Source organism: Rhipicephalus sanguineus, unplaced genomic scaffold, assembly GCF_013339695.2.
Source record: "Rhipicephalus sanguineus isolate Rsan-2018 unplaced genomic scaffold, BIME_Rsan_1.4 Seq2987, whole genome shotgun sequence".
NCBI classification, from domain to species: Eukaryota; Metazoa; Arthropoda; class Arachnida; order Ixodida; family Ixodidae; genus Rhipicephalus; species Rhipicephalus sanguineus.
This window is the reverse complement of record NW_023614966.1, coordinates 12536-35383: the sequence shown is the minus strand read 5'-3', so window position 1 is coordinate 35383 and position 22848 is coordinate 12536. Positions and strand designations below refer to the sequence as shown.

The following is a 22848-nucleotide window of genomic DNA, read 5'->3' as shown; positions in this document are numbered from 1 at the left end:
AAGGCCCGTAAGGAAACAGTGCACGACGGTGCTTTACTTGACGCCGTTCCAAGCACCGGTCATCATTTTTATCGCTACGAACGGGACAATGTTTAGTTCGACTCCCGATTGACGATTTATCAAGAACGAAGCGAGAAGTACACAAGTCCACATGCCGCAAGAGACAACGCTGCACGAAGAAATTTCTCCACTGTCGACATGTTGGCGATACCGATGGCACTTGTGGCTTTGCAGAAGGCAGCCGCTACTTTGGGCCGCCTACTTTGGCGAGAAATGCGAAAAAAAGCGTAGCCTCTGAGATCTGCGTTTTAAAACCGAAAACGCTAAAAATACGTCACGGTGTTGCGGATCTCGAAGGCCATGCTTTGCGGGCCCGCATGCCATCATGCGCGAACAGACGAGGACGGGAATGCAAACTTTACAAGGCTGCCAAGTCACTTCGAATTCTCATTTTGGTGCCCTCGGCAATTAGCCTCTTTGAAAAACACTAGCCCATGCGTTAAAACCTGCGGATCGCGCGTCAAATATACCGATGAACTGACAAGCGCTGCGCAACGAACTAGAGCAACGCAATTTCGTCACCTGCGCGCGACGAAGGATTGGAACTTATAAGAACGCTGCCGAAAAACGATCAATATTTGTTAGGAAAAATGCACTTTCTGGGCTTCGGCGCGGGGCAGCGTTCGATATAGCGGATGTTTCGCTGAGCGGGAGTTCGATATACGTGCACACCAGCCCCATACTTTTGCATGGGAAATTCAAGGGGATTTCTCAACTGCTCGATATAGCCAATAATTCGATATATCCGAGTTCGATGTACCCGGGATCGACTGTATACCAACATGTGTTTAAGCTAGGGGTGTGCGAATATTCGAAATTTCGAATATTTTTCGAATAGCGTTTGCTATTTGATTCGATTCGCACTAGAATTTTACTATTCGAACTTCCCAAAGACAAATACAGTCAACGTCCGATTAAAGGTGACCCCTACAGATTTTCAATATGCTTGACTTCATTACACTCTCGTATTGCGGCAAAGCTGCCTTTGAAGCTCCGTTACGGTCGAACTTCGCCTAGACACTGTCAATGTCCGATTGGAAGTGGTCCCTAGATTTTCAATATGCTTCACCTCATCACACCCCCGTATTGCGGCAAAGCTGCCTTTGAAGCTCCGCTACGGTCGCAAATGTATTAAAAATACTCAAGAAAACGCTGGTTCCAACATGGACACGAAAGATGTGGCAGAGGTGGGGGCTCAATTAATGCTCTTTTGGACCTGAAATTTGGGCAGCAAGTCTGAAAAATTGGACAAAATTTCAGATGTTCTTATATATCGACGTCTACGAGGCAGATTTGGAACTCCAGACTTGAAGGGAGCACACCCTTGTCTGCCACATCAGTTAGGCTTCCACAGCAGTTGGAAGAGGAGGAGAGGCTGAGGAAATGGCATCTTTGCCTATCACGTGTAAAGTGTTGTCGGCAACACTTTGGTTGCACCAAATCATGTAGATAAATACAATTCGGCCTCTACATTGCCTCATTCTTGATAAGACAACTATTAAACGCCACCCCGCCACTGCTTCCTAAACCTAGCAAAAAGAAACACTTTCATGTTGCTATCTCATAAGAACATACTTAGAGATTCTCTGCAACTTTTTTCTCTAATTTCACTTCGAATTATTCGAAAAATGTTTGAGAAATATTCGAAAATTATTCGATTCGCACTCAATCTTTATTATTCGAATTCGCTTCGCACCCAAAATTTTGCTATTCGCACAGCTCTAGTTTAAGCTAATGCTTCTTATTGTTAAGGTATGTTTCTATACTGCTGCTTCAATTGGTGAAAACAAACATTCAAGCAATATCACTTAAAGGGGTACTGACACGAATATTTTCAATTGTTTTTTGCGTCAAATGAAAGGTCAAGCCCTCAAGAGCCTAGAAAAGGTCGTGCTAAGCGCGAGTGCGCCCTGAAAAAGTAATTACAGTATGTTTTTAAAAGCTAGTTTCGGTTCCTACTGTACCTCGACGTCAGAACACGGTATGAGCTTGTAGTCACGTGCTCGCACAATATGTAGCGACGTTTCCACGGCCGCTCCGCACCGTGGCTCCGTTGATGATGCACAAGCGGCCATTTTGGAAGTTTTGATGACGCACAAGCGGCCATCTTGGAAGTTTTCGTACCTAACGTCATCACAACTAGCCAGACTGCTGCGTGAAGTCACCAGAATTTGTACTGTAGCCTGACGTCAAGCTAGTGTTGATGTCAGTAGGTGCGCCATGGAAAAATTGACTTTAATATCAAAATTAAATACCTTGTCAGCATTTGCCGAGCTTCACACTTGCTCAGAGCCGTCTCTGCATACAGGATATTTGTATGGCGGAGTACACTCGCTTTCGAAAAAAAGGTGTCAGTACCCCTTTAAGCACACAACATTTAGCGAAACTTAATCAAGAGCCTTGGACATGATGTTTAGGTTCTGTAATCTTACTGCTTGTGTAATCAGCATGTACTAAGTGTACCAAGCAAAATGAATTTATTACGAGCAACAATATTCTCGCATGCAGGGTAGCTTACAAACAACTGCGAAAAGGGCACACATTAGTCAACTGCACATATAGTTTCCCTAAGCTTTGCGATGAGGACCATAGTTGAAGAAGGGGCAGCCCACTGTCCGAAGATAGTGATTTCTTGTTTCCCACATAACAGAACAACAAAATCACTAGTCTTCCAGACAGGAAGTGCCGCAGAAGACGTGGCTGGACCTTCGACGAGGCGATGGCAAGAAAACAAAAAAAAACTTAGAAAGGAGGCAGCTCCTTCCAAATCCAGCAGGTAGAAAGCACCACAATAGCTAATACACATACATTCACACACGTGGAACAAAACAATAGGAATGTTTTTTTTTTAAAGAAAGCATCATTTGAGAGACATGCTCCTCACCTTATATACCAACAACACCAGCCCAATTTTTTTTTCCCGGTTCCTGCCACAGGTCTTTTTATCTTCCTGCATAGAGAAGAAATAAAAAAAAAATACATATATTAGTGTACATATACTTCAGTAATTATAGCTATGAGGCAAAGTGTCACTTCACAAATATGCAGCGGCACAGTCTCTACGTGCAGGTAGAATACTTTTGTGGCTGAAAAACAGTGTATGAAAATGAACACAGACGATGAGGTGGCACGACAAGGTGAACTTTAATGGCATATGCACTAATGTGTACAACTGACTAGATTAAGGGGGGAAGAGGCACTTTGACATGAAGCATCTTTTTATTTAAGTTAGGATGATGAAAACTTCGGTGATCATGTATTTACATGTGTAAATATCAAATATGAACTCAGTTTTTATGTAGCCCTTACGACAATTTTTTAAATTAATCATTCATTAAAATTTCGTTTAATCACCTTTTTAACAAATTGGCTACTCGGATCCTGCTGAATTAAATGTCATTGCATTCTACAGTTATCAAAGAGTGCAAAAAGCAAATTTTATGGTTCTAGCTTTCCTACAACAAAAGTTATGAAGCTTCAAAATCCGCCATTCGATTACCGAGAAAATGTATTTTTGTTATTTTCTATCTTGTAAAAACTTACGCTTTTCTATAGTAACATATGACACTTTGTTGCACTCACTAAACATCCAGCTTTTCAGTAATACAAAAATGATCAAAATCGAGTGTACCAAAGCTGAGAAACGCTCGCTAAAAGAATGAAAGGTGGCCAAAAAATTGAAACTGAGAAAAAAGCAAAAAACAAAACTCTGTATCTTCAAGGAGCGCTACACAAGTAAAAATGCTTTACTTTGCAAATAAATGCCTTAGAACAAACCAGGAGAGTAGCTTGTCACATTTTCCAATCAAAACGACCCCAGTGCACGTCATTTCAAGCAGTTTGTTGATTGCGGAGAAGTCGACGATGCCGTAGTTAGCCGCCGACGGGTCAGAGCCCTCGCACGCTGTTGCGAGCGTGCGCTTGCTAGCGGAAGTTGCCGATAAGCCGGAGATCTTATCTTCAGTCTTTTCCTGCTGTTGCGCACGATCGGCACTAGTCAAGAACGTCGTGTCGATCCTTCTACCACGCTTCCTATCACTGACACGTCGTCGAGGCGGCCGCCGACACAGGTGAAGTCGGCATTTCGACCGATGAATCGCGTTCCGCCACCACGCCGTCCTCCGCTGGATGCGCTTCTGATGCACCCGAGCCGTGATCTCGCTTTTTTTTTTTTTCGAATTTATGAACGCTGCGCAACTTTCGATATGGCTTCGCCACGATCAAAGTTCCAAAACGCGGCCGAGAGCGTAGGCCTAATTCACTCCCGGCGGCTGCGGCGCACTTCGTCTAGCTCGCTTGGCGCCGTGCCAGTAAGTTGCCGCAACGTGCAGTCTTTGTTTAGGATGATAAAAACGCCTGCTCCAGTTTCTTGCCAGCTTGCGCGGGTTGGAACTTTACAGACGTAAATCGACGAGAACAACACAGTTATACTACGGCGACATCAACTTGCCGCTTTGCGTGCACTGTAGCAGACAGCGCGGGAGGCCCGACGAATCGGAAGGCGTTATTTAGTCACGTGGGCTCACTGTGCCAATAGGCTCACGCGGAGGGACCTTTTTTTGGCGCGGATTTTCTACGTGAATTCTGAGTGGACGGAAACAAGGGCGGCGGGATATTCAAGAAAAAGCGCGGCTCTTTCGAATGCGACCAAGATGGCTGCCGTAGGTAACGTAGAACGGCAACAGCGCGGCGCTGAATAAGCCCGTTTTTTACGCATTCATCGCTAAAAATTTAGCTCGCTGATGGCACATAAAATGCTGTCACGGCTAAAATACTGATCTAAGACGCATGAAAATTGGCGAGGTTATGCATCAGTAGGGGCAGAATCCAAATAAAACATTTTCAAAAAATTCGATTTTTTTTTTCTGATTTTCGGTCTCAAAGACCCGCTTCCCCCCTTAATCTGACGCTGAAGGAACCGACGAAATTGCTCTAATTAAGCAGTAGGCAGAAACACGTGCATAACTCATTTGGCAGCATTTGCCCCAATTGCAACATGACCCCGAACCAAACAGGAACCCAAATTTTATTGGTCAAAAGCATAGAATTAACACAAAATGGCATTGAAGCACTTAAGGGGGGACGTGGCTTTCGGTACCAACTTTCTTATTTCTTCATGGATTTTGATGAAAATTGGCACACTTATTTGAAATGTTTTTTTTAATGCTACTGTAGAAATTTCATGAATATATATCTTTACAACTTTTTGATTTACAATATATTTCACCTTCTGCTCTTGTTCCGAGTCTGACTCTGTTAAAAAATGTGATAGGAAACTCGTTCAAAAGTGCTATGCATTCTAAGATGCCTGATTAAGGGCATGACATTCTTAGATTTTTTTATTTGCAACAAAATTTTTTTTAGTTTTCATTTTTCATGAGGTGACTGTGCAACAGGCATCGAGGCTTTGTGCAACTCGTCAAATAGCTAATTATCAAAAAGCCATACTGAAAAAGCAAGAATGTCACGCCCTGAACTGTGCTTCAAGGAATATAGAACAAAAAACGGAACTGAAATAGACCCAGCGGGCAGTGAGAAATCAGCGGAACAAGCGAAGCAGGAAGCAAGAAAAGTCGTTTTGAGAAAACTGCTTTTAAAGTTGTACCAACGATATTACTTCATGAAAAGGCACTGGGGTCGTGATCTTTTGAGTCCTTCGTAATGTGCACTTTCTTGAGTGCCCTGTCTTTAGTTTGAGGTGCCTTGCTTCTCTAAAACACAAGAAGATTGTGATCTTTAAGGTGTTTTATAAGGTTGGACCTCCTGCACATGTGGCCTTTCATCGGTTGTGCCTTTGTTTTCTTTCTTTTTTCTTAAAATCCTCTTCTGATATACAAAGAACATGTAGCATGAATTTTAAACGAAGTTATGAAGTGGTGTAATAGACATGACAGAAAACAAGATATTGTAATGCAAGTAGGTCATGTACTATGATGATTTGCCAGCTTGTATTCATGCTCTCATTAACATGATTAACAGTCTTGATTGCAATTGATCATTGAATCATTTTTATAGGATACTAAGAGCGGCTCTCATCATGGCAACCTATCCCTTCCTCCTAAATAACAGGCAGTTATGGCCAAGACATTGGTGGAATAGGAATTCCTTAGCAGTTTATTCAAGACGCGAACTGGGCAGATATGATTTCATCTCCCTGTTTCACTCGTCAAGCTAATTTGTAAACCTCGCCTGCGATGCGCTTCATCATTCACCCGGTCGCGGACACGGTTTTCTGCGAGGCTTTTATTTTTTCAGATGCTTCATGAGTGCTTACGGCGATACCAAGCACGGCCCCAAGCGCGCCTAAATTGCATCACCAGTGCTTTATTTCACCTCTAAGTGCTCGGCCGCATAGTCCGGGAAGTCGGCACGCGATGTGCTGGGTGGCAGCATTCGGTGACGATGCGCAATATGCCTAGGTGCGGCAACGAAAAATAGGCGCGCAACGTGTTTGGCCTCCCATTGCGGGACGCCGACACGCGCCCGCTGCGCGACGAGCTTGGCCGTGGGGTCCGCTGCCGATGCGTAAAATGACCATCCGCTGTACCGAGAAACCGGCGGGGGAAGCGCTTCGTTCCTTGCGAAGAAGCACACTGCCGCGAGTCCGCTAACGCATTGCTCTTGCCCGCAAAGTTCGAGGTTCGTCTCGCATGCCGACGCCGTGAGCGGAGTTAGGCCTAGTGACGACTCCGAGCAGTAGACGCGCCGGCCGCGGTGCCCGATGTTTCAAAGTACGTAATGCGTGGTCGCGAGTACAAAGAGTCGTCCTGCGATCATCTTTGTCACGACGTCCGAGTGCGCATAAGCAGAACCTCCAACCACGGATCCGACGAGTCAACGCTAGAGAGTCGGTCTGAGACGCGCGTTTGCGATGTTCACTACGAGTGCGGCGCGCCATCGTAATCCCACCGAGCTTCCGCTAGTAGCTCCAAACTAAAACGTAGTTCTTGTTCTAAGTTATCGTCGAGCCGTGAACACAGAGCGATTGCGAACACGCAACGAAGTAGCGCGACTTTCGATAGCCGTGAGCTCGAGACGCATGAGCTGCAGACGACGATCTCCCGGAGCGAGCATCGGACCAATGGCGAGGCGCGCTGGGGCAACATGGCGGACGCGGCCAATCGGAGGGCTCGAAACGACCTTCGAACATTTGCTTTTTGTGCGCTTGTTTTCGAAGGGAGGAGCCAGCTGCGGCGGGGAATTTGAAGACGGAGAAATGCGCTTTCCGATGAGCCCAAGATATCGGCGCCCTGTGGCGTCGTTGCGGATCTATGATTTTTTTGAAAATCAGTTTTTTTTTGCGATTTCCCCAATAATTTTTGGCCACCTCGACAGGCACAACAATTCTTTTTATAGCACTTCTACGCGGTTTTCGGTGAAGATATTTTGGAATCGGATATAAAAAGGGCTACAGAAACTGAAAACGTGATTTTCAAAAAATCGATTTTTTTGCCATTTTTCGCGATACGAAAGCCGCGTCCCCCCTTAAGCTACATATCTGTGGAGAAACACTTGGCATATCTCCAATTCTAGCGGTAAGACAAATTCAGCTAATGTTATCTTGATGGAAAAAAGATTATTTAATGTCCATTATCGCCACTCCCGAGCAGCAATTCATCACTATGAAAAATATGTTGTCCTCACTGTCAACAGTGCCTTTTATGCCATCAAACAACCACCCAACAGTTTCAAACGAGATGATGGCCCACGCTAAACTATCCACTTTACTGGTCTGTCCTATGACGCCTGCAATTCTCTGGAATGCCGAGAACACCACCGTGAATATTGCTGCTCCAAATATATCGAGTGGAACAAGAGATTAAAAACCACTTTGCTGTGGCTTTGTCAGATGAACCTGACAAAGTTGATTGCAATTGCAATCAACTTTACCGTAACTAAGAAAAAAAGAAGGTTCTGCTGTTGCACATACATGCACACCCAAGGCAAGGTCAGTAGTGCAACTGATGTGTTAATATTTTGAACACGGAATAACAGGAGAGGAACGGTGGATTTGCACGGGAAGGCAGATGCAGCAGTACGCAAAATGTAGTACGACACTACAAATTATTGGTTATAATGTAGTAAATGATGAAGAATCTTGTCATAGATACAGTGTTATGAATATACATTTATAAAGAATTTTCGGATATAACGAAGCTATTTTTGTGCCAGATGTTAATTCGTTATGAGTAGGAGTGTGCAAATATTCGTAATTTCGAATATTTTTCAAATAGTGTTTGCTATTCGATTCGATTCGCACTGGAATTTTATTATTCGAACTTCCCAAAAACAAATACGGTCAACGTCCGATTGAAAGTGACCCCTTCAGATTTTTAATATGCTGCACCTCATCACACTCTGGTATTGCGGCAAAGCTGCCTTTCAAGCTCCGTTACGGTCGAACTTTGCCAAGAGACAGTCAACGTCCGATTGGAAGTGGTCCCTAGATTTTTAATATAGGCCTCCAACGCTCAAGTTTGCGCAGCGCCGTCCGCTGCCCCAGCGGAGAGAGGGGAAAGCTCTGGTAGCTCGGACGGGTCGCTCTTCCTTGGTTTTCCCATTGCGCGCGCGAAGAACGTGCTCCGCGGGGCTTTTATCTCGCATTTTTCACGCTATGGGTGCCGTTCCTTCGTCGCACTCGAAAGCAGGCATGCAGTCCTGCTGCATTGTGAACTGTCAAAAAAGTTTAAAAATGACGAAGAGCCGAAAACTTCCTGTTATGTTCTACCGTTTCCAATGCAAGCAGTGCGAGGAACAGATGCGTCAAGAGTGGATTATGGCAGTTCACCGCGATGCTTTTGCGGTCTTGTCACCTTGAAGCAATTTTTGTCGTACACAGTATTACGAACTATTAACGGGGAGAAACGCGATGATCGTGCTGATTTGAAAAGGAAGTGCGTTTGTGAACCGAAGCTACAACAAATAGACAGCCGCTGTACGTTTCGAGATTGCGCGCTGGCTTTCCGAGTCAACCATTTGTAATATGACAGCAGCGGAGCATGTGGGCTTATTACACCACAGTTTAAATAACTTAGCGCGAGTACTAAGTGTTTAAGGGGGGACGCGGCTTTCGTACCGCGAAAAATGACCAAAAAATCGATTTTTTGAAAATGACATTTTCAGATTCTATAACCCTTTCTTTATCTGATTACGAAATATCAAGGCTGAAAACCGCGTATAAGTGCTCAAAAAAATTTTTGTAGCAGCTAAGGTGGCGAAGACTTTCGCGGAAATCGCGAAAAAGTCGAGTTTTTCGAGCCCCGATATCTCGACAACGGCGCAGCCGAGCGCCGCCACCTTGGCCTTGTTGGAAAGAGCATTCCTTCGTCTTCAAATCTGCCGCTTCAGCCGTTTCCTCCATACAGAAGGAAGCGCACAAAAAGCGAATGATTCAAGGCCGTTCCGAGGCTACCGATTGGCCACGCCCGCCACGTGACCCCGTCGCGCGTCGCCATTGGTCTCCTTCGCGGTGCGTCTTCTGCTATCGCGCCTCGCGTGCGCCTGACGCACCCGTGTTGCCCGTGTCCCCGTGTCACATGTTAGGCGTAGTTATCTTTTCATCGTTTCTTTTCATGGCGACTACGCATTTCAAGCTAAACATGTGCTATCGCCCGGCGCAGGCCACGCCAGAGAGCACGGGAACGTTCGCGGCTGTTTTGGAATCGTGTGATAACATTGCGCGCGCGACTCGAGTCGTGTGGTTCATTCTGGAAGCTAGCGCGTACCTGCAATGGCACTGGAATATTAGATCGTGCAGGTATAAAAGCCGACGTGTCTCGCCGAAGACCAGTGTGCACTGTGAGTGTCGATTCTTTTTCTTGGCACAAGTTCGCCGAATAAAGAGTGATCTTTACCGGCCTGAGTTCTGCGTTTTTCACAGTCAAAACTACGTGACGGTGTGTGTTTGCGGAGCATAGCTTCTGAAGCTTTCACCCGTGAAACGCCCGTGACACTCGTTTGACGATCGGCTCGGCGTGCTCGTCGCGGCGTAAGGAGCGTATAGTTTCCGAAGCGTGTTGCAAAGCTGACACGCGCCTCTTGGTAGCGTCTCGCCGTGATCGCCAGTACTTGCGGAACGTAGTTTCGAAAGCTGAATTTCATTGTGAAACGCTGAAACACGCTTACGGACAAATCGGCTCGCTGTCAGAGCGTACAAAGCAAAGTTTCGGACCCGTGTTGTGATAAAAATTTTGTACGTAGCGGCTCGCTGTGCTCGTCAGTGCGTGCCGAGCGTAGTCCTACAAGTTCACTAGTGATCATGGGTCGGCGAACGCTGAAGTATAAGACGGCACACGCTTACAGGACTCGTAAGCGTAAATCGCCGCGGGCGAAAAAGACGACTGCAAGGTCGCCTGGCAGCGATGTGCAGCATACCGCAGCAGTTACATACACGCAGACGATGTCTCCGCTCGCGGTTAGTACGCGTACGACTGCTGATGTTGCCGTTCGGGAGCCTTTGCCGAGGACTTCGCACGCGGCCGGAATGCCTACGTGTGTTGTTGATGTTGAGGGGTCGGTGTCGAGCACTTCGTACACGGGCGAAACGTCTCGTGCGAGCAGCAGCGGCACTTGCGAGGTTGACGCGTCGCGTTGCGCTGTTGAGGGGTCGGTCTCGAGAACTTCGTACGCGGGCGAAACATCTCGTGCGAGCAGCAGCGGCACTTGCGAGGTTGACGCGTCGCGTTGCGCTGTTGAGGGGTCGGTCTCGAGAACTTCGTACGCGGGCGAAACATCTCGTGCGAGCAGCAGCGGCACTGTCGAGCTTGACGAGTCGCGTTGCGCATCGCCGGATGTATCCAGCGATAGCGCCTCGGATGTATCCGATTCTGATCTCGGCTCTTCTCGTGATTATGCCTCGCCGTCAACAAGTACAGGCGGCACCATTCAGGCGCGTCTGGAGCCGCATTTTGTGTCGGCAGAAGCATCCCGGGAGATTGCCTCGAAAGTGCAAGCAAGGCTAAGTTCAGTGTCCGCGACTACGCGGAAAATGGAGCTGATAGGTGAATGCGAGGTGCATACCGGTACAGAACAAGGGGACGAGTTTTTGATCGTTCAAATGACGGCCTTGAACGCACTTCTCCGGAAATCTAAGTGCCCGGAGTGCTCCCAACCAGGACTTTCAGTTCAGCTAGGAACTAGGCATGGTTTGGCAGCGAAAATGATACTAACGTGTACGATTTGTGGCACCGTCGGGAAGGAGTGGTCGTCGCCGCGAAAGGAAGGTCGAAGAATTTTCGATGTAAATGTGAGATCATTACAGGCTATCAAAAGTATTGGCAAAGGGGCAACAGCGTTGACAGATTTCTGGTCAATCATGAATGTTTCCCATAGAGGATTGCATCACAAGACATTTCAGAAACATCTGAAGGGAGAGTTCAGACATGCCAGTGAGACAGCTTCTGCAAATATATTTTCTGATGCTGTGGTAGCAGTTCGCAATGTTTATAGTGAGATGGACCCTACCTTTAATAACAACATAACAGTGGTCTATGACGGGACATGGTTGACCCGTGGCCATACATCTCACATAGGCGTCGGCACTGTGATAGAATTTTACACAGGGCTGGTGCTGGACTGTGTTGTTCTTTCAAACCGGTGCCATGGTTGCACGCTGGGCCCCAAAGAAAGTGATGAGGGCTATAACGATTGGAAATCATCTCATATCTGCCAAAAAAACACAGATGTAAATTCTGGGAGAATGGAGGTTGAAGCAGCGTTAATTCTGTTCAGGAGGTCCCTTAGCAAACATGGTTTGCGGTACACAAACATTGTTTGTGATGGCGACAGCAGAACCTTTGTTGCACTTTCTGAAGATGAAACTTATGGATTTATTCCATTTACAAAGGAGGACTGCATTAATCACGTAAAGAAAAGGATGGGGACAGCCCTACGTGCCCTGATCACAAAAGGCAAAAAAGGGGAACCTCTTGGAGGGAAAGGCGGCCTCACTCAAGATTTAATAAAGAAACTAACTAATTACTATGGCATGGCACTGCGTAATAGTGATAATGTTGAAGAAATGCAAAAGGCTGTGATGGCAACATATTATCACATCACATCTACCGATGAAGACCCACATCACGACCTTTGCCCACAAGGACCCCAAAGTTGGTGCAAACATCAGGCAGCAGAAGCACTGAAGAAGCCTCCACCTCCTCACAAGTACCGGCTTAGAAAGCATGTTGCCTCTGCGTTGCTGCCCGTGTACCTACGCCTTTCTGACGTGCAGCTCCTCAGCCGTTGCCTAGGGAAAAAAACCCAAAATGCTGCTGAAAGCCTTCATTCAGTCATATGGTCACTGCTGCCAAAAGATAAAAATGCATCATTGATTGCAACAGAGACAGCCGTTCATGAGGCAGTGTGCAAATACAATGCAGGGGCCTGCCGTGCATATGCTGAGTATTGTACAACACTTGGACTGCAACCTGGGCAACATGGTCTTCGCAGAGCAGCGGAGAAGGATGTTTTGCGGAAGAAAAAGGCAACCAAATCGCATCAAACTCAAGGCAGAGCACCCAAGAAGCTGCACACTGAGAAAGACTCAAAAGATTACGACCCTGGTGCCTTTTGATGCAGTAATATCGATGGTACAACTTTAAGAGCCGTTTTCTCAAAACGACTTTTCTTGCTTCCTGCTTCGCTTGTTCCGCTGATTTCTGAGCAACCGCTAGGTCTATTTCAGTTCCGTCTTTTGTTCTGTATTCCTTGAAGTACTGTCCAGGGCGTGACATTCTTGCTTTTTCAATATGGCCTTTTGATAATTAGCTATTTGAGGAGTTGCACACAGCCTCGATGCCTGTTGCACAGTTACCTCATGAAAAATGAGAACTAAAAAAGATTGCGTTGCAAATAAAAAAATCTATGAATGTCACGCCCTCAATCGGACATCTTAGAATGCATAGTGCTTTAAACGAGTTTCCTATCATATTTTTTAAGCGAGTCAGGCTTGGAACAAGGTCAGGAGGAGAAATATATTGTAAATCAAAAAGTTGTGAAGATATATTAATGAAATTTCTACAGTAGCATTAGAAAACCATTTCCAATAAGTGTGCCAATTTTCATCGAAATCCATAAAGAAATAAGAAAGTTGGTATCGAAAGCCACGTCCCCCCTTAATTCAGCTGATTGCGGTACATTTCCCGTCGCGGCTCCCTGTAAACAGAATTAAGCTGCATGTTTGCACTGAGCGCTTATAATGGCCTTGCATGCGACACGCCGTGATTGCTTAGCAGGCTGAAGTGTTGCGCTGATGAGATCGTGGTCATGGGTTAGATTCACGCATACGGCAACTGCATTTCGATGGGAGCGAAATCCAGTACAGTGATGCTACTGGCTTAGGCCACTTTGGAGCAGCTTTTGGAGCAGGCAAAATTGGGTTTTGGAGCAGCAAAACTAGCTTTTGGAGCAGGTGCTCTGCCTTCAACAATTCATTCTGAGCCGAAGAATTCTTAAAAAAAGTAATAAACATCGACCACAGCAGTGTCGACATTCGAGCCAACAGCACTCAAGCCGCGGGCAAATGAGTTGTGCACTTTGTGCAAGCAGCACTCTCCTACATCTATGATGTCAGGGTATGCTTCCTGCATCTTTTTTCTGAAGCTTTTCATTGCATTAGGGCCATCCGTAGAAAAGCAAATGACATTTTTCTGCGGCAGGTCCATCATTGCTCTCCGCACTTCACTAGCCAAAATTTCCGAAGTCGCAGAGCTTAGCCGGAAAGACTGTAGGTGTTCCACAACTCGCTGCATTTTGTTGGAGAAATGCCTAACTACAACATCAAGTTGTTGGCACCTCTGTTCAGAAAGAGGGGTCTCGTCAATGCTAAGAGAAAAAAATCACAGCATATCCACAGAGTGAATGATGATGAGTGGGCGAAGCTGCGGAGGTTCATCGGTAAACCGTGAATCTTCCGTGAATTCTGCCCAGTACATCATCACCGACGTGAGATAGGGCGCGTTTATACTAAAGGTTCGATGAGTTATGACGACTTGCAGCTCACTTTAATTTTACATGTACGCTGTGAATTTTCATTGTTTAGAAAACCATTGCTTTAGAAAACATCTGGCGTCTTTCGTTAAGCAGCTGGCGTCTTTTCCTTTTGCTTTAGAAACATCTGGCGTTCATCCGTTTTGCTTTTACAAAACATCTGGCGTCTTTCGTTGGTTTATTTCATCAATCAACGGCGTTTTGAACAAAATTTTTATTGTTTAATCACGCACAGGAGAAATCTCACCAGGCACTACCTTGGAGGTAAAGAATGGCTGCTAATGGGAATGAGAGACAGAAGAAGTCGGCTTTTAGCTACCGCTGCGAATTTTTTATTGTTCAACAACGCACAGGAAAAATCTCCCACCGGCACCACCTTGGAGGTCAAAGCGTAAGACTGGTTACGGACTACGACTATGACTACGAGGGATGAACGGGTGCCGCCTTAAGGAGCTTCGCCCCTAAAAAACCACATCCGGCTTGTTCAGCTCGTCAAGCACAAGTTTCTTGAAATACGGCCCGAGGCCATCACTAACTATGTAGGATGCCTTGAACCTCTTACAACTAAACTGCTTCGCTGTTTCGGAATCTCCAAATAACTTGGGAAACAAGGCAGTTGCTGTGTCGGCCCACGAGTATGGGATGCCCTTGAGAGTCACGCCATGCACAGAGTTTCTGCGTTTGTCACGCGGTCACACTGCAAAACGTTCCATGGACTGCCGAATTCCAAAGTCGGCTGGATCGTTTTCGGCCACTGCAGCCCACCTGAAGCATCTCAATGACGACTGGCAGCATCAATGTGCCGTTTCATGGCTGCATGTCGCTTGACTGCTGCTACGCCATGTTGCCTACAGTTGATGCTTTGATTACAAAAAGAAACACAAAACGCAGTTCCTTCGTCCGCTTGACAACACCATATTGATACAGTATAACCTCATTACAACAGACCTTCATAGTGAAGAGGATTTTGGTTTGTTGTAAAGGGAGTATGTAAAATCCAAGTACTGTTACAACAGACTTTCATGTAAACACTGAATGGGTCTGTTATAACCGGAGAGAATTACGAGTCACAAACATGGTCTTATTTTTAACGGGGGACCAAAAAAATGCGATTTTTGGAAAATCGCATTTTCAGTTTCTGTAGCCCATTTCTATCTGATTCCAAAATATCTTCAATGAAAACTACGTAGAAGTGCTATAAAAAATTGTTTTGCGTCTGCCGACTTGGTGAAAATTGCGGAAATTAAAAAAAAAAAGCGTTTTTAAAAATTATAGCTTGGCAACGACGCAACTGGGCGCCACCATTTTGGGCTCGTTGTAAAGAGCATTTCTCCGCGTTCAAGTTCTCGTTTCAGCTGGCTCCTCCATTCAGTAACAAGCGTACGAAAAACACGTTTTGGCTGCTTCTGCGGTATTACCGTAGAAGCAGCCAAAACGTGTGAATGCTCGCTTCAGGATCGTCGTCTGCTGCTTGTGCGTCGCGAGGTCGTGGCTGTCGAAAATTGCGCTACTTAGGGACGCGTTCGCACTCGTTCTGTGTTTACGGGTCGACGATAATTTGGAACGCTTTAGTTGGGCAGCTGCAAGCGAAGCTCAATCATCAGATTACGATAGCGCGCCGCACTCGTCGCGAACATCGCAGACGTGCGACTAATAGCGTTGACTCGTTGGACCCGCTGTTCGAGGTTCTTCTTATCAGCACTTCGAAGCTTATGACGAAGACCACCGTGGGACAACTCCTTGTACTCGCAATTGAGCATGACGTACCTTGAAACATCGGGCACCGCGGCCACGCACATCGCAACCGAGCTTTCTACTAGATGTCGTGGTTAGGCCTAACTCCGTTCACGGTGCCGATGTACGAGCAAAAAAAACTTTCCGGGCAAGAACATCGCGCTAGCGGACATGCGAAAGCGAAGAAGCCGTAATGTCCTTCGTCTCAAGCAACGAATCGCATTGCCCGCTGGCTCCTCAGAACCACGGATGGGCATTTTGCGCATCGTCAGCAGACCCCCCGGCCAAGCTCGCCGCGCAGCGACCGCGCGGAGAAGCGGTGGCAGCGGCTTGCAATTTCGCGTGTCAGCGTCCCAAACACAACACCAAGCACGCTGCGCGTCGTTTTTTTTTTTTTTGTCGCTACAGCTAGGCATAACTGATCATTGATAGACCGGGGATCGGCGGCCTACGTTCTTAAATCGGTACGTCGATATCCGCGGTGCGCTGCTCCCGTCCCGAAAGTATGCTAAGCGATGTTTGAAGTCGAAAGTTAATGACCGTGGTAGAAAAGTCCGCTCTAAAAAAGTCCTGACCACCTTGCTGGCCTGAAATTTTAGTCAATTATATCCGAATGTCCGTTGTACCAGAATCCGTTGTAAACGAAGCTCAATCAATGGAACTAATACGGAGGTCGGCATAACGCCGCAAATTGGCATGTAATATCCGAATGTCTGTTGTAAACAGATCCTTTGTAACGAGGTTATACTGTATTTTGTCTCCATTTGCATCACTCTCATGGAGAACGTCCGCGTACAGCGCGATGTCGCTCTCAATGGGGGAACCTCGATCATGTAGTTAGTTTCATTTCTGAAAGTCAGAGTACACCCCTTTGGCGCAGGCTTGGCGCAGAATCGCCAAATTTTGAGGAAATGTCGCAGGTTGTAGCAGTCAGGGCACTTTGGCGCAGTCTGGCGCAATTGGCGCAGCGGTAGCATCACTGCCAGTAACACCGGCGTACTTAGATTTACGTACACGTTAAAGAACCCCAAGTGGCCGAAATTCATCCGAATTAATCCACCACGGCGTGCCTCGTAATAATGTCATGCGTTCGGCACGTAATAAAAACCCTTGCATGCGCGTGATCCGCGGGCAAGATACAGTTGCCACTTTGGAAACGAGCTGAAAAAAAGAACCAAGGTGGCAATTAGATTTTCGATGGCTTCGCGAATTCAGATGCGCTTATCATCGGGCACAAATCTCGGCATAATCATAAACATGCGCGATCCCAGTGGGTATTGTATATAGTACCAGGGGCGTAGCCAGAAATTTTTTTCGGGGGGGGGGGGGGGGGGGGGGGGGGGAGGGGGGTCCAACCACACATTATGTATGTTCGTGCGTGCAGTTTGTATGTGTGCGTGTACATATACGCAAGCAAAATTGAAAATTTTCGGGGAGGGTTTGAACCCCCCCCCCCCCCCCCCCCCCCCTTGGCTACGCCTCTGTATAGTATGAAGTTGACCAAGCGAGCTGTCGAAACAACCAAAGCGACATTCGAATAAGCGAGCACGGTGCGTGATCAGGCGTCGATATTATTCGAAATGAAACACGCCTCTGCAAGAAACATGCATGCTCCCGAAACATGCTCCCGAAAAGGTGGTCGATCAACCGTCCTCCTCTGGTGAGATTCCCTCCGTGAAAACGCTTTTTTCCATCTCTGGGATCTTTCTAAACCTTCAGAGCAAGCGACACGTGAAGCTGCACGTGCACGGCGAGCAGAGAACAGCGCGTGCAGGGCGCCTGAACGCGCTCAGACAGCGCAGTCAAAAGCCAGGCGCGGGGAGAGAAGCGACCGGTTTTTGCAAGAAAGGCGGCGAAACGCGTGCGACGCAGCGCCCCCTGGCCGAGCTTGGGAGGCCCATGCTTCACCTCATCACACACCGGTATTGCGGCAAAGCTTCCTTTCAAGCTCCGTTACGGTCGAACTTTGCAAAGACACAGTCAATGTCCGATTGGAAGTGGTCCCTAGATTTTCAGTATGCTTCACATCATCTCACCCCGGTATTGCGGCAAAGCTGCCTCTCAAGCTCCGCTACAGTCACCAAAGTATTAACTCAAGAAAACGTTGGTTCCAAATTGGAGATGAAAGATGTGGCTGAGTTGGGGCTCAATTAACGCTGTTTTGGGTCTGGAATTTGGGCAGGAAGTCCGAAAAATCGGACACCGAAGCTTTTTAGCATTCAAAATTTCAGATGTTCTTATATTCGATGTCTACGAGGCTGATTTGGAACTCCGGACTTGAAGGGAGCACACCCTTGTCCGCCACATCAGTTGGGCTTCAACAGAAGTTGAAAGAGGAGGAGAGGCTGAGGAAATGGCATCTTTGCCTACCACATGTAAAGTGTTGTTGGCAACACTTTGGTTGCACCAAATCATGTACATAAATAGAATTTGGCCTCTGCATTGCCTCATTCTTGATAAGACAACTATGAAACACCACCCCGCAAGTGCTTCATCAACCTAGCGAAAAGAAACACTTTCATGTTGCTATCTCATAAGAATATGCTTAGGAATCCTCTCTAACTTTTTTTCCTGCAATTTCGCTTCGAAGTATTCGAAAAATATTCTAGAAATATTTGAGAAATATTCAAAATTATTCGATTTGATTCGCACTCACACTTCAATATTCGAATTCGCTTCGCACCCAAAATTTTGCTATTCGCACAGCTCTAGTTATGAGGTATGAGTGTATTATTAATTTCTTTTAATCTGTCAGCTATCATGAGCAGGATGTCCCTACCCTTCCGACGCGTGCAGCACATTCCATGTCAGGTCATAAGAATGCAAAATAAGGAATCACCATTGTAGTTTCCCCTGCCGTAGTTGCCAGCCCTTGGCATGCCTCCTCCTCCCCGGTACGAGCGCTGCAGGTCCCTGCAAGAATAAAATTGAAATAAAATTGGATTCAATAACAGCACAGCTTGAAAGCCACATAAGTCTCCTCTGAAACCTAAGCTTTAGTATCCATGGTAATTTTACGGTATACACAGAGCAATTGAAGTGACCAAAAATACCAAGATGAAATTCTTGAAGTGCCAATGGCTGGAAATCGATACAGACGGCATTCCATTAAAGTACATGTCGTTCTCATCGACACACTTCTTCAAGAAAGAAGCAGTTGTCCTTCTGAAGGGCTCCTGGTTTCTTTTGTACTGCGTGCTGGCTACTCTCCTGTCAGTAACATTTCAACATGCACCATCTGCACTGCATGTCATTGAGAAGTACAAGCTATCAAACAACACCGTTCCGAAACAAAGGTACACCAACATATAAAATCAAAGGTACCCATTATAGACCTAATCTTTTTGGCTAGAACAACATGATTGCTCCAAAGTCATCACAATCCCCAACAAAGTGCATGGCACCCTGGCCTTTGATGCAAAGTTCATGCCCGTTGCTTTGAGCATTTGAAGCATTCAAAATGGTGTGCCTCTGTGCTATTGTAATGATGAAAATTTTCATGGCACTAGCTAGCTAATTACTAAGCATGGCCACGTCCCTGTATTAGGATACAGTAGACTCTCGAGAATTCAAACTATTGGTTCATTCAGATGAATTTTAAATGTTTGGTTGGCGTGCTACGTTTTAAGTGTATTTTATACCCGCGCCACACGAGCACAGAACATGACATTCGGTAGTGAAGGCATTCAGTTCCCAAATGTCATTTTTTTTCGGCGGACCTGCTACACGTCCAAACTGAATGACATTTGACTTCATCTTCTGTAGTGAGCAACTATTGAGTAGTAATAAATAGATAAACATGCGTTTTCAAGCTTCATATACCTCCGAGAATAATTAAATGTAGAAATAAGCATATTACGCTGCCGTAAGCTTTAGTTTGTTGCTTTGTTTCATGACGTTGCAGCCGACCGTGGCAACCTAAGAAAACGCTACTCAGATCCACAGCGTAAAAAGAAACTTGCGCCTGCCTCATCCTAAATACAGCGTCTCCCGGCTTGTTTAAGTGAATAGTGTAAATAAAAGTTGTGAAAACTTTAGGTTCAGCTGAATAGGATGTCGTTTTATATAATTTAGGTATATCGCACTTGGTCAGCTGTGCCATCGAGAGTATGCATTTCTCAGTCGAATGAGTTCTGGCGATGGTATTAGGTGACAAATGGCATTTGGGCGAATGCCATTTCGTTTGTCCGTGTGGCAGCGCGCGAATGGCATTAAATCTGAAGGCATTAGGAGGTAAATGCCATTTTCTGGGCCCGTGTGGCACGGGTATTAGAGCTGCTCCATTGCATAAATTCAGGTAATTCAAACTTTGTGCTTGTCCGTGACTTATAAAATCTGCTGCCTTTGTTGCTTCTAGCTGGACATTTACATTGTTATGTCACTAACATTCAGAAATAAAGTCGATTGCCTGCCTACAAAATGATCAAACTATCCAAACCACGTGCAACAACGATTGCATGTAGACTAAGGAAAGAGGGAGGGAAAAAAAAAAAAAAAAACAAGGCCTTGGTCTACAGTGTGCCAAACGCTTCTTGAATCACTTTCGCCGCGTTGCACTTATGTCATGCGGAAAAGCGGACCAAAATTGGGAAGGGGCCACCAGCTGTTGCACAATGCGGCACATTTTGTCCCTTAATCATACACGCACTGTCTTATTAAGAATACCAGTATGACTGCTGATGTCTGAAAACATTACTGGAAGTCATGCAGAGCCATGACGTTGCTGTGGCCCTGAGACACAATAAACATTGCAACACAAGTTGGTATGTTGCCCCAAAATCCTGGGGCCCTTCGAGTTTGAATTATCGAGTGCCCACTGTATAAATAAATGCTGCCAAGGATATACCAACATTGTTAGGAAGCGGCCGAACACAGCACACTGCTAGGGAAAGAGAGAGAAAAAAAGACAAAGGTCAAGCCAAAGAACAGAAGTACAGGCGTGCAGCGGCATGCTGTGACACCACTCCCAGAAGCACATGCACAGAGAGTTTCCCAAGACACATTAAGTTTCTTTTGTTACATATATAGACAGTGTGGATAAATATATACATACGCATAGCCTTTGGCATCATCAAGGCCAAGTGTAAGCAGAAGACTGTCCGTGTATATGCTGCACTGTCATTTGGGGAGGGCCTCGTCAAATTTAAAAACTGCTAACTGATATGAGAGGAACTGTCTTTTTGATGCAGCTATTTGATAAAAATGTCTAAGGTACATATCTCATTACGCATACTAAAGCTGACTTATACAGTATCGTTTACCATAAAGTGACACAAAAAAAAAAAAAAAAATGCAGGGGCCGAAATGCTCAATAGAGTGATCAGTCATGCATTGGTGCAAGTGCGACAAGTGGTGTGAAACTGCCATGTGAAAGCAGGGGGGGGGGCAGGCCAAGTTGTGCTGGTCCTCTGTGGGGCGGAGGGGTGTAACAGCATACCTGTGCATGCCACCAGAGCTAAGTGATGGCGGCGAGTGCCAGGGGCGCGTTGGCTCGTCCGCGAAGGCGTGAGGGGGAAGCTGTGGGCTAGCCTCCCCCCAAGGTCCGCGCTTGGGGCCTCTGCCTCCTCGGGCAAAGGCGTCCACAGGCTCATCACGCCAGAAGGACATACTGCCGCCACTTCTGCTGCTGCTGCTGCTGCTGCCACCGGTGACCACAAAAGTGGTGGAAGGAGACGAAAAAAAAAGAAATGGGGGGGGCCCGAGAGAGAGAGATAGTGAAACATCACGGCAATGCACATTTATCGTAACTTTGATGCACTTGGAGAAGGACACCTGATCTAGTGTTAAACCTCCAGTGAAATATTGTATTTACAAGATTGTGAATCTTCCTTTTTATTTATTTATTTATTTATTCATTCAATTAAAAAACTAAAGTGGGCAGGCAGCCTTACAATCAAAATGAAAGCACAGCACTGCCAACAAAGGGGACAAACACAAAAGTGTGGTTACATTTTATGTATGTTTCGGGAGGCTTTTTCTTTCTTTTTTTGTTAGCATTTGCTGCGCAAATGGCACACACGGGGTTGTCAATAGTTGATGAAAGGGCTGCTGTCCCAACTGCAGTGGCACTGAATTTCTGAGTGGCGTTACAATGCTTTCGGGAAGCACTGACAACTGATTGATGACTTGATACAGCTGTGAATGACTTGACTGCCGGCCAGGTTTTGCCTTTCAGTTATCCGAAACGCGACAGGAGAGGATGATAGCAGTGACAGGGGGCGGGGGTGTCTGAATTGTTTAAGTACGGTACAATTTCCATGTCTCGTTCAACGCACAAGAATATGCATGGCGCTGTACCCACAAGAAACTTTTATTTTGGCACTGGCCGCTACAATTCCGTAGTTCCCAGTGCCTTCGAAGGCTGTGAGAATGTATCACCGAGTAATAATTATGAAAACTGGGGAGCCTAGCATCAAGTAAGGCATTCAGGACCACTTGAGAGGCAGTGACAAGCATGGTGAAGAACACTTTTACATAGTATGCAAAAAAAAAAAAAAAAAAAATGAGAACGTTGGCTTGTCGACAGTATGTGTCATACTGGAAACTATAGGTTCAACACATTCACAAGAGAGGGCGCATACAAGCGCAAATAATAGCAACACTTTGCAGTTGTCCAACTGTTTACGCTACCTCTTGATATAACTGCTTGATATACCACACCTTCTCATGTACAAGCTGCCCTTAAAATACAGAAAGTTCAGAGCGAAAGTCGGGGTGTGAGCTATACGCTAACTTCGCTCCGAAAATTAGCTTCATGGCACGGTTTCACAGTAATGCAGGGAAGGTGACCTCCCGTCAATACACGAAATCTTTTTCTAATTTCTATTTTTTTCGTGGTTAGCAGTGAGGCCGGTTATGTGCATGGGCGGATTATACATGAGAAAATACGGTATGTCATATCTTGAACAGAGCAGTACAGCAAGAAATCTTGGATGAATGTCTTCTCACAGTAGAATGACTGTAGATCTCATAGAAGCAAGATGATCAGCACAGTAAACCACTATTTTCCAAACTTTCTCTCTTCTTTTTTTGCCTTTCTTTATATCGCTCATTACAGCAAAACAGTAG

The 22848-nt window shown here is 46.0% G+C and overlaps 1 protein-coding gene across 1 annotated transcript in view; it reads right to left on the bottom strand.

The window, feature by feature from the left end:
- LOC119376959 (heterogeneous nuclear ribonucleoprotein K) overlaps positions 1 to 22848 on the bottom strand; it is a 39516-nt gene that overhangs the window by 4651 nt on the left and 12017 nt on the right. The window contains exons 7-9 of the mRNA XM_037646616.2: positions 21218 to 21418; positions 18620 to 18693; positions 2945 to 3010 (exon numbers count right to left, since the gene is read on the bottom strand). Of these exons, the coding sequence (XP_037502544.2) occupies positions 3003 to 3010; positions 18620 to 18693; positions 21218 to 21418 (283 nt within the window). The 3' untranslated portion in view covers positions 2945 to 3002. The remainder of the gene's footprint in view (positions 1 to 2944; positions 3011 to 18619; positions 18694 to 21217; positions 21419 to 22848) is intronic.